The 19,989-nt window shown below is 38.4% G+C and overlaps 1 protein-coding gene across 3 annotated transcripts in view; it reads right to left on the minus strand.

Annotated features, from left to right (window-relative positions):
• SLC4A10 (solute carrier family 4 member 10) overlaps window positions 1–19,779 on the minus strand; it is a 148,762-nt gene extending 128,983 nt beyond the window's left edge. Inside the window, exon 1 of one of the 3 annotated variants that reach the window (XM_086898586.1) lies at window positions 19,671–19,779. In XM_086898586.1, the coding sequence (XP_086754712.1) occupies window positions 19,671–19,718 (48 nt within the window). In that variant the 5' untranslated portion in view covers window positions 19,719–19,779. Of the gene's footprint in view, window positions 1–9,965; window positions 10,119–19,670 lie in introns of those variants that run through there. The other 2 variants (XM_086898587.1, XM_086898589.1) reach the window with 2 other exon arrangements.
• Between the last annotated feature and the right edge of the window lie 210 nt (window positions 19,780–19,989).

The following is a 19,989-nucleotide window of genomic DNA, read 5'->3' on the forward strand; positions in this document are numbered from 1 at the left end:
GCCCAAAGAGAACTGTTGGAACCAGCTCAAACTCACAAGGGGCCACAAGGTTCACAAACATTATTATCCCTAATGCTCACTGCTTAACTCTAAGCTCATTAACAACAACTTCTGGGCACTCAGTTGCAAGGTCTTTCACGTCTATCTAGGTATGACCTTTGTTAGAAAATGTGGTCGCAAGTAAAGTTCCTTCAAGAACATACCATGCCACTGCCCAGCACTAACAAATACCTACTTAGAGGGGATAACACACTAAGTATGCAGGGCAGACCATATTAACACAAGTTGCACTCAAATTCACAAGAACCAGAACTGTTAAGTTTCTTACCCTAACAATTAACTGAGGTGTCTGCAGAAACAGCTCATTTTTTTTGTTATGATCTGTCATCCAGAATAATTCACAGCATTGGAACCACAGAGCTTTTGTCAGGAGAAAGTTGCAACATTTCCTGTATCACATGAATGGCATCAATTGCAATTAACTGCTCTAAACCAGAGTTCACATATCTCTGCTGGCTGGCTATTTCCCTTGGCACATGCACGCTTTCCAGTCCTTTTTCTCCATGCTTCACATAACTATCTGCAAGGGATTTATTATAAGCGATTCCAAGTATGCATATAGTTATTTTGGGCATTGATGTAGTTATTTTGGGCATTTTGCTTCATTGATTAATGAAGCCCTGTAGATTCATGAACAGCAGAATTCAAACCAATTCCATGGGATGTGTTTTCCCAGTGCATTTTCCATATTTTCCAATTTTAGTTTTATAAACTAAAAGACAAGGAGTGACTATTTGCTCAGCAGTGCAAAATAGCTGCAAAAGATTTTTGGTTTCATTCTCAGAATCACTTTAAACATCAAGAATCCAGGAAATTCAAGAGTCTTTCATCAAGATCACATAGCATCCTTTCTGGAATAAGTTGAAGAGTTGAAAGAACAATGCTTCTCCTGCATTTGACAGACAATGATGTAACACCACCATTTTTAGGGTGTGAACAACATAGGTAGTAAGATAATAGGCATTATAATACATCTTAAAAGTTGAAAATTTTTTGTGGCAAATAATCTTTCCATAAAGAATGGATCATTCCCATTCTGTTCTTGTTTTACCACTCCCTGTACTTTGACAGGTAACTGTTTCTAACTGTACTAATTGCGTTTTACAAATCTGAATCATTTAGGCTGTACACCAGGATTTAATTTCTTAAAATTCTCCCTTTGGGTTTGACTTGAAAAAAACCTAACCAGGTAAAGAGAGGTGTATTTCCCAAAAGCTTCATGAAATCCAGACAATTAAGTTGTTAACAAATTTGTTCACTTAAAAAAAAAGATTATGAACATAAAGCTTAAGTGGTTTAAGAAGATATGATAACAAGGTATCATTTAAACTGAGGGTTGAGGTGAATTATTTAGGATTGTTTAGGAAATCATAATGCAAATAAACAGGAGTAAGTAAGTTTGTAAAATTCAAGTTAAACATGAAGATCCTTTAAAAAAACAGGATTATTAAAGCCCATAGAACTCAAAAAATTTGATCACATTAAAAACCCAAATTTCCAGACACCCAGAAGTGCTAGACTGAAAAAAAAACCACATGGTAACAGGCTTTTTTATTAGTACAATTGCTAGAAACAATAATGAAATTATTTGCATTGTCAGGTAAATACCCTTGCTGATCTTAGCCATTTCCCACATAATGGCTCACAGATAAATTAGCTTTTAACTGTAAAGGGTAAGAACATTTCTGGCCTAAAGGAATGAGGTACAGAGACCTAATCAAATAATAATCAAGTTCTTTGTTCATTCCTTAGTAGCGAGACAACCACGTGAGGAGAGAAAAATCTTCTTGATAGGTGACATGACTTAGAAAAACAACCTAATCTTGTCAGCAAGACATGAAAATGAAAATCATAAAACATTGCTGCAGGGATTTATATGAGGTTTTACAACTTCACAACAAAATTAAATTTGAAAGTATTTGGATGTAGCATTTAAAAACAAGGGGATAAAGATACATATTCAGGTGATTATCAGATGTCAATAAAACTCATTGAGCATCAAAATTACTTCAACAACATTACAAAAATATCCATCTCCACATTTAGTTGTCTAAACTTTATAATGAGTTGCTGGGAAATATGCCAGAAACTCTGTTCCTTGTGTATCTGCTGTGATTCTTCTACCAAAAAAATTATTACAACTCTGATATTTATAACACAGAGACTAAATATAAGTAAGCCTCCAAGCAAAAATACATTATTCAGATGATAAATGTCTTTTACTACATTTTTTGTCATTTATTCTAATAACAGTTGCCCTATTTTCAGAAACTTTATATCATTCAACCTTAACAAGTCTTTTCCAGAGGGAGAAAAAGACTATTAAATCAATTTTCTCATCATAACTAGTTGGAGAAAATTCTGTCTCCTTAAGTGAACATACTCCAGTATGCAAAGATTTTCTTCCTTTAAAGTCTTGGTATTTCTGCCACCAAAATGACCATATTTTCTCTATTTAAATAATAAGCAAACCAACATTTCATTCCCATTTTGAAACAGCCAATAAACTGGTATCAAATTATGTAGAGCAAAAAAACCATATCAGTTAAAAAATAAGCTTAAGAACATGTTAAGAATATAAAAAGTGTATACTGGTAACTTGGAAATGGTGCCCCTTCATTTCAGTTCAAAATTTGCTTAGAGTGATAAAATTTCCACTGTCTAGAAATAGGTTACTGTAATTTAATGCATGGTTGCAATCCCCACTTTTTTTGCCAGCAATCTCTCATTGTCCCCATTTAGGCCACCCTGAGCATCCCCAGCCCATGACTAAGTTCTCAAAAATATTTACAATCAGCTCTAACTGGAGGCTGTGATCCCTACCAAACCAGGTACACAAAGATCAAGATGGAAGTCTATGAACATCGTGAAGGCTTCATTATGCTCTCCTAATGCAGATCATAAAGTATTTGAAGAAAGAATGTAAAAATAACTGTGGCTGGGGAGAAATCCAGTGCTAGAATGAACCACTACAGTAGTTTGGCCAAATCATGCACTATTATGAATTCTGTACAGAGGTTTTGTTTATCTAGTCTAAAAAGTTCAAACACAACATTCCCTCATGTAACAAAAACCTGCAAAAAAGAAAATAAAAACATAAAAACAAAAAACTCTTAAAAAAAACCCCACAGAAAAACCCCATGACAAAAAAACAACCTTACAGATTGAGATATATATATATAAAAAAAGCACTCATATTATGGAAGACCTCAGTGAGAGATTCCACCAATTGCTATAGGAACTGTATGAAGTTCCATGTATTAAAAAGGAAGTAATTAAGCAAATTAAGAAGAAAAGAATTTTTTCAATACATTATGGAACAACATGAAACTTCAGCAAATGCAACATGAAGCTCGTGAAACCTCTGCAACACACCAGCAATCCCCACCTTCTGCACGATACAGTCAAAGGTCCACTAGGAGGTCCAGCTGCAATTCACTGAAGCAGTTATTCATCTCAAAATTGGGAGAGCTGTTCAAGTGCTTTCACAGGTGCTGGAGAGAAACTGCTGCTACACCACCAGTGCTTTATGGGAATAAAAAAAGAGTCACTACACTTTTTTTTCCTGCTTGTTTTAGAAGTCTCAAGACATTTTGGAAGCCAGTACAAATCATAGCAGCAATTCAGATACTACGTTTCAGCAATATGACCTGAAAACTCCCTACACTCTGTAAAGAATTATGAAATACAGATACTAATTACCTAGAATCTTAAGTACATCATATTAGTCTATTCATGCTACAGTGATCCAGAAGATGTTCTCAAGCCATAAATGGACTATTGAGAGTGCACTCCTATTTTAGTCTCTGCTCATCTGTAACACAGAAAGAAGTAAATGAGAGAGCAGGGTTGGGTTTGGTTTTTTTTTGTCTCCTCCAGAAGAAAACCAGTAGCAGAAAGCATCCCATTAGAGGGATCACAAAGAAAATAGTTTGAGAACAGATTCAGCATTGCTGAAGGGGATGAAAGCTAAAAGGCACCTAGAGAAATAAACAACTTCAAGCATTTGACTAACCAAATGTACAGCAGACTTTGCCACTGGCATCTTGCCTTTGTAGCTCTCTCTCTCCAGGTTCTGCCCCTTTGTACCATGCCCTAAGCAAAGCAGATCAGTTTAAAACAAAATTCATACTAACATTTAAATGAGCCTTTATTAATTTTAGTTAAATAGTCTATTTGAATCTTTGTTTACAGCTATATTTTTAGATATTTTCCAAAAACAAAGAGAGATCTATTCTCATTTGTTGGCATAACAATGCAGGTATACTGAAGAGGAAAACAAGATGGATTAGATCTGGTGGCTGTATATGCACTGACATATTGATCCATGTCAATTTTGTATTATTTTATCAGAAAATTACAGCACTTAAAGGATAGTTGGATTTCTGTTTGTTTGTTTGTTTTGTTTCTGTGGGGCTTTTAATCAGATAAGTTTCCCAAGAGTCTAATTCTACTACACCAAACCCAGTTACAGATCTTTTTTTGAAATCTCAGTAGGATTTTTGATGTTTGGAGTTCTCTGAAATTTTGTGTACATATCCTTTAAATATCAAAGGTTAGATCCTATCTTCTCTAGGATATCCATGCACTATGTGAAAAAAGGCTTTCCTGCTTTTTCTACTCCCAGCTGGGTTCTCAACTTTGAATGAATCCTGAACTGACCCACCCATCTGCTCTACCACACATCTGCAAGTAACACAGACTTGGTTTAGCTGGCTGAAAATGCAGACAGCTGAAGCAGCACAAAACCCAGTGATTAGGATCCTGGGTCTAAGTTAATTTCAGGCTGCTGCCACTGTAGCTCTCAGCTGACAGGAAAACCAATTGGTGGGGCACAATGGACAAAGACAAAATGAAAAAATGGAGAAAAAAAAAACAAAACGAAAAGGATGAAGATGTTTGCATATGAAAACAAGATGCTAAATTATGTTTATTTGGACTGTAAAACTACCACAGAAATACTTGAGAAAGAGAGAGAAATCCTATTTTTAGTTTCTAATATTAATCTTGAGCAACTTCATTGGTATCAATCAAGTTAAAATGCATTGCACCTTCCTAAATAAAATTTGTCAAATCTTACAGTCTCATTAAAGAAAAAAATTGTTTATTTTGTTTTTCTATTTGTATGAAAAATCTTCTGTATCTGGTCATTTCTTTATTATAGGTCAGATCCAAACCTAGAGACTGAGATCAAAATACTGGTAAAATATTTGAGATATTTTTAAGCCCAAACCTGAAAATTAACCTTTAAAATAGAATTTAACTTTATTTCTCAGCAAAACAAAATCCAAAACTGAAAACATAATTCCTTCATCCTGACACAGAAAATATTTTATTAGCTTTCCTTATGAATGTTTCAACACAGCATCTAGTTTTACCCTGTCCTGCAAGAAAAGTATTTCATGAGCCTCAGTTAACTACAGATGTGAGCAACGCATTTTTATTCTAGTATCTCTGAACACCATTTTAAATGATTGAAATATTTTTAAATAATTTTAATTTTTTTAATATTTTCCATAATGTATATTAGAAACCTAGTTTTGTGCCTATTCTGATCCATCTGAATATATAGGATTTTTGTGTGGAGTGCTACTGTCAAAATGATACATAAAAACAATTGCTGATTTTCCAACACATTGTTTATGCATCTGAAAAATAGATCTTTCTAAGAGCATGCATGACCATATTGCTTGAGTATTACAGACCAGGATGCTCTTCTGTGAAACTGCAGAGTAACAGGAGACCAAAAACTCAGCTGTTTCAGTATCCAAATACTGAGGCACCAGAATTAGTGGGGATCTTTGAAACTAAAATTTCCTAACTCCTAGAAACTCTTCAACGCTGGTTTCACATCACAAGAGCCGTGCGCTGTCACCACGCATGCAATGCGCTCTCCTCACTTGCCAAGCAAAGCTCACAATGAAGACACGAGGGAAGGGCGCAGAGCAGCAGAGACAAGCCAGACACCATCTAGGGCCCAGCAGCCGAATTACACACAGCTGGTCCCAGCAAAATCCAGGGGCACAGTCTGACATTAAAACAATTAAAGTGAAAGCTCTTGGCATCCATCATCAGCTCCTTCAACGACTCTTCCTGGCTCAGTGGCAGCCTTGTGCCCTCCTCTGAAGCTCATAACTGAATCTGTAAAAGAATATACAACTATTTGCCCACTGTAAAAAGCAAGCATTTTATTTATTATACAAAGCAAGTCTTGTCACAGCTGAAGCCTATAAATTGCTGAAGCCTATAAATTGCTGGGCAGCACTCTCACAATGATCATAGAACCCTCTTGCAAGCAACGCGAATTTTTCAAAAATCAGATCTGTGATAACAACCAGAGCTATGTCTTTAACAAAACTCCCAAAATTCAGCAAAGGGAGGTGCTTTGGGGAAGGACAACAGCTCACAAACCCAGGAAGACATCTGCATATAGGTGTGTCATTTGCTTGTATGAAAATGAGAAGCAGACAAGTAGAGCAAACAAGTATTCTCCTTCCTTTGCTACTGAACTGAGCAAGAACAGTCTGACTGACCTCTCCCAGGTCACTTTAGCTGCTCATTGCAAAAACATTTCAGCTTCTGCAGGTTCTGCATTTTCCTATGTTTGGGACCTCTCAACCAGGAACAACCTTCTCCTGAAATATCCAATCCAACAAAAAAATGTAACTGATCAGAAAGAAAACTCTTTGGCACAAGAAAGACTTGTTTTGAATAACCTGCTATTTTTAAATTATCTCATCTCCAAGTGAATGAGTCATCAGTAAGACCCAAGAAAATTATTTCCCTTTACACAGAGCCATCTGAGAGATAACCCATCCCTGCAAAACTAACAAAGACAAACCCTATTTCATAGACCCCAATAAGGAAAGCAAAAGCAGAACCACAGAAATCACTGAAATCCAGTATCTTGCCTCAGGTTACCCCACTATTTGGTTCTTACTGTACAAGGAAAAAAGTGGAACTAGTAAATGGTCTTTCCTCTGGTATTCAGTCCCTCATTCTGGTGATCAGCAGTTTAAAGTTTTCCTAAGCTGGTGATTGCATCTGTTGAATTAGGATCATTGTACTCAATTACCTAATTCCTTTTTAACCTATTTACATGCATGGCCTCCACAATACCCTTCATCACTGTAATTTCTGCACTTGAACTCTACACTTTCTCAGAAATGTTCCTCTCATTTTTAACTTAGGAATTGCTAAATATTATGGAAATTTGCAATTACTGCTATAATGAAATAGTTTGAATTTATTCTGTATTCACTTTTTATTCTTTATTTTTCACACTATCACATCCTCTGTCTCCCAAATTGCTTCATTTCCAGAACTCCTTATCTACAGAGCTTCAAGTTGAACAGAATTTATTTCCCCAGTAGCCAAGAAATCGTGATTCACCAACATATGATTCAGACTTTACAATCCTGAGATTTAAAGCCCAGGGAAAGCCTGGTCTCAGGTTGCCAGCCCTCAGGGCTACCATCAATGACATTATCTGAGACCATGGCAGATGGTCACTGTCACTACCCCAGGAAATCTGCGGACAGGTCAGATAACATCTAGCAACATCTAGTATCATCCTTTTTTTTGCCTTGAATAAATTAAAAAATAATGTGCAGAAGGCCCTCCAAAACATCTTTTTATATTGAGTCCCAACAGCAGCCACTTATCTCTCAGACACTTGTGTGCACCACAAGAAACAGAAGAGCAGGAAGAAATGCCCGAGTAGAGCCCAGCACTGGAAAGAGGCATATCCTGGACAATGCTCATTGTCACACAGAGGAGAGAAAACCACTCCAGGGAAAAGTGTTTGTTCCAGACAAAGGATATTGACAGCCAGCAGTAGCACCTAAAAATCAAGATATTGCCTCAAAAAATAAGATACAGAAAGAAGCATACATAGGATGATTTATGCTTTCTGGATTATCAAGATTGGGGTTTGCACATTTTCAATCTCTACGATGAGAGCCAAAATCTTGCCTATTTTTTTTTAACTTTCAAATAAATAACTAGAATATTGGAGTTTTCTTGGTGCGGAAATTACAAGACTGCAAGATTATAGCAGAAACAAAGAAGTTAACAATAATGATTTGATACTAAATTTTCTTTATAATATCCTTCTCTAAGCATTATATTCACACTTCAACCACTCATGGCACAGCTGTAATTTAACACTGCCAAATACTAGAAACTTCTTTATCATTGTGCTCCTATCCCTGCCAATAAAGATATCTAAAATGAAAAAATGAGACACTTGAAAACTGAGATTTTGTAAAGGACTGATGCCTCTGACTACGGATTGAGACATTTTCCCATTCTACATAAGTAAAGGAAAAAGACACTTTTTTTTTTTTAAATTCTACAACTATTTCTAATACTTGTTGGAAGCTGCTTTAAGGCTTAAAATATTGTAATAAATCTCAATGTGATTTCAGTGCCTTGAAAAAGTTTGGTCAGTAGGAAATGTCGAGCACTTGCCAACTCAGAACAAATTCTGGGTCTGGATAATTCCATGATTCTGTGTGAGGTACTGGAGCAGGTTGCCAAGAGCACCTGTGGGTGCCCCAATTCATGGCAGTGCCCAAGGCCAGGTTGGATGGGGCTTTGAGCCAAGGAAGTGAAAGGTGTCCCTGCCCATGGCACAAAAAGGGCTGGAATGAGATGATCTTTAAGGTGCCTTCCAGCCCAAACCATTCTATGGTTCTATGAAATAGAGTAAAAGTACTAAACCACAGTATTAGTAACAAACTCAAAGGAAAATTTACTTAGCCTTGTATTTCTTGAAAGCTGAAAGCATTCAATCAAATTGCCCATACCAGGAAGACATTTTAAAAAGGACTTTCATTGGAATTAAACGTATTTTCTTATTTGCTCATACAGACACAGAAAACACACCCTTTCTAAATATACAAGAAAAGCCTTCTGGAGAAATATCAAATGTTAGCAAGAAAAAAGTCAGTTCATTATGGACTGTAAAAGAAAAGCAAACTAAAAAAATAAATCATAACAATTATAAATTGGTATTATTTTCCCATATAAAATATATCAGTAGCAAAACTAGACCTGGTCCTAGGAATAAGTTATTAAAAACTGTACTATAACTGCAAAGCATTAAAAATACATTACAGGTTGCACACACTATCTATCAACTAATTTTTTTTTTTCAAGTCAATTTTGTCAGGCTTATTTTAATTATTTTTATTACTTTTTAATAAATATGCATAAATGGAAGCACTATATAAACAGTTATTTCTTCAATCACTGTGAAATTAAAAATTTAAAATTCAAAGGTGAAAGTATAGCAGATAACAGAATAAAAGCCTCTGGGTTACAGTATTTGAACAAGATAAATCATAATCCTCTAGAATTTTTTTATTTCATATCCATAAAAATGCATTTGCCCTATTCCATAATTTTTTCTATTTGTTGTGCATGAAAATTAGAAGTTTTCTTATTCTAAAAAAAAAAAAAAAAAACCCAAACTGAGAGGTATTTTTAATTCTGTCCAGTCACAATTTATAACTATTATTATTTGAACTCTTAGAGCAAGCACTTTATGTGATTACAGTCATAATGACTATGCTACAGTAGCTCAGTAATTTCCATGAGCAGTCTGGAGAGTAACAAACTTAGAGAAAATAAGTAGATTTTTGTATTGCCAGAGATGTATTTGTTTGCAATCATTCTACTAAGCAGGCTTGTTGTTCATATGTGTATTGTCCAAGCCCCTGATCAGGCCAGTCACAGCCCAGGACCAGTGAGTGACAAACCCTGCACCCACTTAGAAGGAAACCACAGTCTTCTTCCCAAAATATTCACACAATTTTTTTTCCTAAACAAATAATCATAAAATATAACCACCTAAAGTTTTTACAGCATCTTATCCATGCCTTAGTGTTCTTTATTCTTACCATGTTTATTCCTGTGGGATGCCAAACACAAAGCAGATTAGCTCAGTTTTCTCAGGGGTAAACGTACATTGCATTTATGCAAGGTCAGAGCACACTACTAAGGGACTTGAAGAGAAGGCTCTGATTCTGTCTACCTTGCAGCAGATTTTTGTACAGCCATCCCCTGTATGCAAGCCAAGAAAGAAGAGACAGACACAAAGAAATAAACATTAAATAGTTAATAATTTTTGATTAGTTAGCAATTTTAGTAGTCCAAGAGTCACCAAGAATTGGTTTTGCAGAGATACCTTTTATTATTTTTATAATATTTTTAACCTATTTTTTACCTACTGGTTTTGCCACTGAAACACTACTCAGAATTTTTATATGGTGAGCTTATCTTAATACCAGACAACTCTTGAAATCATAATTTCTACAGTTTTAGATTTTAAAAAAAACTATTTCAGAGCAAGAACGCTACTTTCCTCTGAGAGTTTCTCAGATTCCACATTGGGTGCGTCATCAAAACCTACATTCTTTGTGTTGAACTACCCAAGACATACAAGTTCTACAAATGTGTAACAGACTGGATTGTATAAGTCTGAATCACTCACGGAAGAATAAACAAAAAAATTTAGTCAGGTTTTACATATCTGCACATTCACATGTTTTGGTAATAACTTTCATTAGGCACCTTAAATATTGCCATACTTTTCTTCAGAAGATTACTTGACGAAGTTCTATTTGTAATCTCTAGTTTAACGTTTTTCATAGGCATACATATATGAACAAGTTTCACATTTATTGAGAAATTTGGGGGAGGGAAGCAGGGTAAGGTAGGTTTGGGATTTGGTGTTGTTTGGCTGTAATGTACTGGGGTTTTCAAGCTCTAATCTGGTTACTATGCACAGTCCCAGCATATCTGCCAATGGGAACACAGTTCCTGTAGCAGAAGCTAGTCCAAGGCAAATAAATCCCTCATCATGGGTACAGTGGAGACGCCCAGTTCTCAAAAACATCTCCTGCCCTCCACAAGCTGGCTTGTCAGCAGCACTCCTTGGTAAAGCACGCACATTCTTCAGCAGCTTGATATTTTTCAAGGCAAAAAGGGCTTTGCTGCTTCTGTTATTTTTGCCCAAATTTGGCCAGCACTGGACAGAGCATTGGAGGGGTGGGGAATTAAAATAAGTTCACAAAATATTCGGTGGAAAGTTACTTATTTTAAATTGGTCTTCCAACTCCAGAGGCAACTGCAGTTGTGTTGCTTTGGGCAATATTGGCTAACATTCAGAAACCTTTCATCTACCTGGGGTTATGGGTGGGCAAACAGAAAAAAATGTTCATGTATTTGCTGGTCACAGTAAATCAATTCAGATACAGCAGACATAAAACCCTGAAGTCTTTGGTAAGACAAAATGAAAGTAACACAATCAAACTACACAAACATTTGGAAGAAACATTTCTTCCTCTCTAAAGCTGAATGTAGCTTTTTCTTTAAAAGATTCTTTAAAAGTCTTTGTCTGCCTATGTTGTCTTAGACAAAATCATGTGACTTATATGAGTTTTCAGTGTATACTCCACAGCAGGGTTTTTTTCAATCCATTCCCGTACAAGATGAGGACTGGGAGTGAGGAGTTATTCCAAAAGCAAGAGGCACATTTGATGTTGATGGGGAAACCAGACAGATCACTACATTACAAACTCCTTTTTCAAAAGTTGGTGAGGATAAGCATGAAGGCTTCTGCACTGCTTAATGCTATTTTTGAGAGCATATTCACCTTATCTGAAATCATTCAGATGCTTCTCCCAAAACATGGAATTCATCTATTATTAGAATTTTCATGAGTAGATTCTCAGATGAGTATGAAACACAGCTTTATGAGTGCTTTTACAGCTCATTGCTACATTTAATTTCAAGAGCTATTATAAGGTTGCAATAAAAACAAGTGGATATAGTTAAGTATTTCACTATAGCATAGTCATAAAGAGGAAAAACATAATAAAGTGGGAGCTTTCTAAAAGACAGTTATACAGTCAGTCAAGTCTTATGTGAGCGTTTCTATCTTCTCTTCAAATATACAGAAAGGATAACACCAATTGAAGGAGATGGATAATATGGGTTACAATCCAAGTTATGAAATCTACTGAAACAAAGTAAAGTATGTTAAAATCTCAGCACAGAGCAGACTTGCAGACACTGCATGAAGATTTCCCATCACAATGATACCTTGGAAACATTATACAAGTCTCAAATGAAGTAGCAACAGTCTCAAAAGAACTGTAAAATAAGTTGTTCCTGAGGAACAGCATTAAGATGGCTGACAGCAACTGCTGCACAGACTGCTGCACAGACTTGGGGATGAGGGGGCAGAAGGGAACTAATTTCATTCTATAAATTCTTTTAAAATACCAATACATACCATACATATCATATACATATCACTTCTGCTGACACGATAATGTACTGTTCTGGGACACTGATTCTATTTTGGTAGCTACTTAAATAGGTCACAAAAATGATTAAAAGAAATGCTTAGTACATATTTAGGAAAATGGATACAGGTTATCACATTTTCATTAATTCAAAGCTAGACGAGTGCCCACTATTCCACAGGCAATAGCAAATTCTAATTTTTGTTACATTCTTCATACTATGGAGTATAGAAGGAGAATAATTTTATTCCCCTGTGTATGCTATTCTTTGCCCTTATAAAGAAAAAAGTATCAATATACTAGTCAGTACCATTGAAAAAAAATCTAAAACACTGAAAATTTACACACAATCTCCCTCATGGTGCCTTAATTTCCTAATCATATTTACAACACTATTGAACACCTTGATACCACACAATCACCACAAAGTTTTCAGTGGTATTCAGAGTTCAAAAGTTTTCAGAATTTACATGAAATCACATTCTTGCTTTTGCATGCTTACTTCTAAAGTAAAACCTCTGTGCATTCATATGCTGAAAGGGAAGTTTATATGTACCTACCATCTTCTCTTTGGAAAAAGACACAGCATTTTGCTCTTGACTTTAATGACACTGTTTGCCGGACTAATTACAGTTTAAGTACCTATTTTCTATTCTTGCCAGGATCTAATAGCAGAGTTGGGTCTTTTTTCCATCCTTACATAGTTTCAGCAACTAGGAATGTCTCTAGAGATAATCCAGCACAATTGCTAGTGACTGGTATCTGGAACTATTCTTCAGAATAGTGGCTTCAGATCAAGCATATTTTGAATTTCCAGCATTTTAACTACTATTGATAAAAGTTTCCAGAAAAAGGTGCATGCAACATTTTTTTAATCTCTCTCCAAAACACTACACAAATGTGCAATATTTTCTGGAATTTTTGAGTGTGACAGCTAATTGCTGTGGCAGTAATTGCTCCCAGGGAAATTTGTCCTGGAACTTCTTGCAGCCCAACTGATGCAAACAGAGTCTTACATTCTTTAAAAAGTCAAGAGGATTCCACAAAGACTTAAAAATCTACATTTCAGATTGGTATTTTGCAGACAAAAATTAATAAATCATGTTGCATTTTATATTTTTGTATTGTTTGAAAACCTACTTGCAACAAAATGAATCAAAGGTGACCTTTTATCATTGCAAGATACTCTTTGAATATGTTTACAGTAAATGTAAATGTTTATAGAAAATTCACTATTTAGGTGGACTTAACTGAGGGTATCAACATTTATAATCCAAATAAGCTACTTCTTTCTCCTTAGTTTCCACTTAATCTATCATCCATCTGTAACATATTTGTTACATATAAAGATAAAAGTGAGCACTTTTCACTGAATTTTCACAGGACTGAAAGAGATCTCGTGAGGTCTTCCAGTCCATAATTCAACTCTGAAACAGTAATAATTGTCTTACCTATTCCTACAGACAGATAATAGATTCCATAAATACACCAGACCATTTGTTCCATTACTACACCACTCTTAGCATTGACAGCTTTCCTCTAACATGCTTTTAAAATTGTCCCATAACCTTTCCTCAGTTCCTATTCAGTACAGATATAAGAAAGAAACTGATCCTTTTTGCAGCTGTATTACACACCAAATATGTGTCTCCAGGCTAAGGAACCACAGTTCCTTCAAATGCTCTTTCATATTTTTAGGCCCACACTCATTTTTTTTGTTGATGAATTATTCTGCAGTTGCTCCTCTTTTCTCAAAACACACATCTAGTACTGCACTAATCAACTAATACCTTACAAATATTGGCCCATGTAACTTGAAGACTTAATTTCTCTGAAATATGTTACTGTGCCAGTTTTTTTGCAGCAAGCTCCTGGTCTGTTTGATTAAAATTGAGATCTTGCAAATCTTGACCTTATCTTTCACATCTCCACTAAATTTCAATATGTATTTATTTATAAACTTTGCAATGTCTTGTAAATACCTAATTAAACAAAGTGGAAAGGTTGTAAGTAGGAAAACAGGGAAATTGGCAGAGACAGAGAAGGCTCAGGATTCAAGATGCTATTTTGTGCCTGCAGTACAAGGGGGCAAAAGCCCTGGTTTTCCTGCTTCTGTCCCTACACTTCTTTACCCATGAAATTTAGTCAGCTCCCTTTGCCTTTCATCCAGTCAGCCATAATGCCCTCGATTCTCCAAGTTCACACAAAGCTCCACACCTCATTTACCCTCATTTCACCCTGTAACTTCTTTTTTTCCCCAAGACATTTCTTCTACTTTTAGTAATAGCCTTTATCATCTATTCCAACTTTCACCTTGCCTATCCTAATAAACAACCTTGTAGAATAAGGGTGGATTTTAATTATCTTTAAATATGCTACGCTTTTTTTTTCATTTCATGAGAAGACCTTTTAAACTGCACCAATACTGAAAATCATGTGAACACATTCAGTGCTCCATCAATTTGTATGACATAAAAAATGGCATTATTATTGCAAAAGGAGTCACATGGATATGATCTTTCGATAGTTTGGGCTTTTTACAAGGCAGACCCGAACCTATGAAAGGAATGTGCACTGCCTATGGCTTTCCCTTCTCGCATCAGACACACAACTAATTGTCTAAGACACTTCACAGTGGATTAAGTATTCCCTCACCTACTTAAACCCTGTCATCCATTGAAACTGTAAACATTGCTTAATTAAGAAGCATTAAAAGATGTCAGTGGAAGTATTTTGTTTTAGAATTCATTCTATATTTTTTCCAAAGGAAAAAGTAGCAAGAAGATACAATTATTAACAGAGGAAACTGAAAGCATATATTTAACAAGTAGAATTTGTGGGAAGAAATCAAGATGTAGATGCATCTTATGGTGGGATAATTTCCAAACTTTTTTTTTTTCTTTTTTTTTTTTTGTGTGTGCAAATATGTCTCTTTCTTAAATAGAAACACCAGAGAACACCATATGATCCAGATGTACTTTTTTTTAACTGTGACATTGGCAAATATAAGGGAGAAGTTTGGGGTCTTAAATATGTGATTGTGATTGTCACTTTATTTCTTTCTAGCATTCCCTGGGAAAAATTTTCTGTTTTCTTTTCATTTAGAACTCGGAATCAGGCAGTAATAAAGAAAATACCAAGAGCAGAAATTCACTCCTAAATTTATACTTACAATTAAGTTTTAGGGTTTGATTTTCAATTGTGCCATTATCTCAGCATTCTTGCCTTGAAAACGTAATATTGCCTCTGTATTTTTCCAAAAGAATCACAGCATTCCTGTGGTCTCTAGAAACTTGCCTTAAGTGTTGCTATAAGCTGTCCTCTGGAGAAGTGAACTGGGAGTGAGTACGGCTACACAAACCACGGGGTCAGGCTCTGACACCCCTCCTCACAACGAGCAATACATTTCATCAGCAAATCCCATCCAAGGGCCCACTCAGCATTAACAAAAGGCAAAAGAATTTGGCCTGTTAGCATGAGCAGCTTCCCACACTCACCTGCTACGTTAAAAATAGTTACTTCCCAAGATCTTGCTATACCATTCTCCCACATACAGAGTCCTAGGCAGCAGTAACTGTGTGCCACTTGCAGCAGCACAAGAGTGCTCTTGATACAAACACTGTCTTACCTAAAGCATACACATCATACACATGCACATGCAGTATCCACATATAGCTCAGCAATGCCATGCTTTAAGACCTTGTATCTATCAGATTTGAACAATAAATTTAAAAATAAATAAAACAAATACAGCAAAATGGCTCTTTAATTTTAAGAATGAACATGAACTTTCCATACATGAGTTTTACTGCTACCTTCAGAAAACACAGAAAAACAACATGCCAAACATAAACATAGTTAGCAAAAATATCTGTGCTTTGTCTATACATTCTCCTTATATCCAAAATATCAAACCTCTACCAAATAAGAACCCTCATTTAAAAGCCAATTTCAACTTGCATATGAAAGATACAGAATGTACAGGAACAAATATGAGCAACTTGTGCTATGAATAAACTGCCAATGAAGTCACAATAAAGAAACAATTTTCAAAATCATTTCCATGCAATCAGGTATACATGTTCACAGACAAGCTTGCAAATTTAGTTCTTTGCTAGGAAATTAACAGAAGATCTTTGTAGAGAACTGCAGATTATTTTCCCTGTTCTGTAAACAAATGATGACTCCCCAGAAATCTTTCAATTACTCACAACTATTTTAAAGCACTCTGAATAATCACTGAAAAACATACTTGATGACTGATAAATAAATCACTAAATGATTCTGAAAGCATACAACTACATTTTGTTACCATATTAGTATATGTACTGAATAATACAAATTAAGATTATATTTGCATTTCCAAGAGCAACTGCAGCAATTTGTTTCCAGGTGAACAATTCTTTTTATTTATACAATATTGCACTTACAGTAAATTAGCAATAGATTTCTAATAAACCAAAATTTCTCCACACTGCAAAACAAAAAAAAAACATTAGTACAACTGCTAACAAGACTATTGTCTCTGTATAAGACCTATTTTCAAAAAAAGTAACCAAAAACTGCCAAGGAAATTATTTAATTCCTCAGAACCAGAAGGCAACAATGCATTTTATTAGTTCTCAAATTGCTAGGATCAGGGTTATCAATTAAAAGCTTGCATAATAAATCAATAACACATGACTAACACTAGAATAAATGTAGATTCCACTTTCTACAGACTGGGATTTTGGTGGGAAATTTTATTGAGGTTTCAAAATCTCTGAGCACCATCACTAGATAAAATTAATTAAGGACTACCTTCGCAATCTTCTTACTAAAAATAACAATTAAAACATATAGTGTGTTAGAGTTTCACGAAAAAGAAAAAAAAATCAACTCTGCTTGGTATAGCAAAGCCCCCAGACTAACCCCTGAAGGTAAAAAGCTCTGCTAGAAGCCTTTTCTTCATACCCAGAGCCCACTGAACTGGGACAACACTTGGGAACAGACCTGTATTCACTTTACAGCTTGCATTTCTGTCCTGCTTGTTTCAAGTTGAGGATTGATCCCCAAAACAGAAGTCCTCTAAAGGACTCTAAAGTCACAGCATTACCTCCCAGACCAACAGGCCTTAGCACCGACTAGCCAGCACCGCTTCCTGCTCCCCAGACTCTGCCATGACTCCAGGTACGAGACTCCCAGAATGCAAAAGGCATTTCTGCCTTACAGGGCCCTAGACAGCAGCCAGGCTGAGACTGCCACAACACAAACATACACTTTATTTCCTGACACACAGAGCAAACATCACCAGAACCCAGAAATCTTGAAGGAGCTGTGCCTTAGCCATCATTGTGACAGGAAAGTGATGTTGTTGAGCTGCACAGGCCCTCTCAGAAACCACAAGAGAGAACTGGGGTACCTGCCACAATATATATATTACATGGAGAAGTCTCCCATCCCCACTTGAAGCAAACACAACTAGTTGGAATTTAGTTAGCTGTAGTAAAAGGAGGTGGGAGAAAGGACACGAATGTAACAAACAACAGCACTGGTCTGCAGCTCTATGGACAGGGACCTGCAGCTCTGCAGAGAGGTACTGCACCTGAGGGAACAAGGGACAATTGTTCCTCGTCAGCACACAAGAAATACTATCTTCTTTGGTGCTCTCAACCACAGCAAAAGCCTTTTTTCTGGGCATAGCCCTGAAGACACAAAATTTAAAGCCAGACAGCCCAAGGCAATCCTGTATGTTGTGCCTTCTGAGAGCTGACTCCTCTGGCTCCCTGTGCAGTGGCCGTGGCAGAGACAACACTCGTTGACAAAGTGAGACTATCACATAGGCCAGCAAGGTATGAGCAAGAGCAAGACTGCCTGCACACTACTGCACTGGTGTGAAACACTAAGGATTAAGCCTTCCATGGAATTGCTATCATGAACTACAGATGGAAACTCGTTTTACACTTAATTGTCCCTCTACAGAAAGGAACTCAGCAGCCAGTCTGTCAGCAAAAGCAACAGGACCTTCTAGTCCACTGTCAGAAACTGAGAGAGCAGCAAGTAACAGGAAGTAAGATTCCTAAAAGGGATGCAGAAAGCAACAGGGAAAACTGTCTCTGCCACAAGGAGAAGGAATATGTCAGAGATAACCTCACACTGTGTAGCAACCTGCCACCTGATTGCAAAATGGACCACGTCAACAGATGATGGGAACAGACCCTATGAGAAATGGGCTTGCCACGAGCGCATCTCATCAACCTGCAGCAGCTGAGACTTGTCTCTTTCAAGCTTTGTCAGTGTTGTGCAGCTCACTGTGCTAACACACAGCCATTTCAGGAGCAGCAAAGCCTCTACAGACCTATGCGGTGTGTTGACAGGGATGTGTACGCACAGTCAGACACTTGTATATGAGAGATTCTTCCCTGCCCCAGACAGATTTCCTGTGCAAGGCAGGAACCACCATTCACAAATAGAATCTCAGTATGAGATCGACACGCACAGTTAAACCCTCTGTGTGTCTGCAACCCTGTGTTTGGGGGAGGCCTGGCAGGAAAAAGGGTCCCTACTGATCTAACGATGTGGAAAGTCCCTCATCAACTGATCTCTTTCCTACTCGCACAGAAAAGGCTGCCCAGCCGTAGCTGTGCAGCCACTCGGTGCTCCGAGGCGAGGGTGCAGCGCGTCCCCCTGGGACAACAGGAACCCCCAGATCAGCAGCTCCAGGCTGAGCACAGGAGACTGCGACACGGCAGCACGAAGCACGGCCCGGGATCCTGCGGGAGGCAGACCCTGTCGTGTCAGTGCCGGCCCTCAGCAGATTCCTCTATGATCTGCAAACGAGGAGGGCCAGGGACCTCCGGACACTGCCCCAGCCCCGTCCCCGGAGCGGGATCCCCGCGGGGCTGCCCACAGGTGCTCCCTGCCCTGCGCTGCCCCACCGCCGGGAAGCGGGGGGGCAAGAGAGCCTGAAAGAGAGATGTCGGAGGCAGGGGGACACGAAGAGAAGGGGTACCGAGGGGAAGGGGATGCCTGAGGCGGGGGAGCCGGAGGGCAGGGTGCTTGCCCCGGAGGGACACACGTACACACACGCACAAACACACACCGCTCCATCCCCGAGCGTTCTGGCGCCCAGACACTCCCGCCGCCGCAGCATCGCCCGGCACCGGAGCGAGCCAACCTGTTTCCCCACGCAGCGAGAAATCGGCTGCGGTGCCCAGCACGGGCGGGAAGGCGGCCCCCGCTCACCCTCCCCGGCTGCCTCCCCGCGGGGCGCGTCGCAACCCCCCGGCCGGGGCCGCGCTGCGGCAGCCGTACCGTGGGCAGCAGCGGCTCCATCTGCGCCCCTTGGTCCTGAGTCTCCATGCGGCGGCGGCGGGGCTGCAGCGGCGCCCCCTCCCCGCCGCCCGCGGGCCGGGGCGCTCCCCGGGCGCTGCGGGAGCCGCTGGGCTTCGCCGGGCTCGGGGCTGGCTCCCGGCTCCGCGCTCCCGGCTCCGCGCTCCCGGCTCCGCGCTCCCGGCTCCGCGCTCCCGGCTCCGCGCTCCCGGCTCCGCGCTCCCGGCTCCGCGCTCCCGGCTCCGCGCTCCCGGCGCGCCAGTCACATGGCCGCGCGCACCGCCGGCCCCGCGCGGGGGGG

Source organism: Cyanistes caeruleus, chromosome 7 (assembly GCF_971803275.1).
Source record: "Cyanistes caeruleus chromosome 7, bCyaCae1.hap1.1, whole genome shotgun sequence".
NCBI classification, from domain to species: Eukaryota; Metazoa; Chordata; class Aves; order Passeriformes; family Paridae; genus Cyanistes; species Cyanistes caeruleus.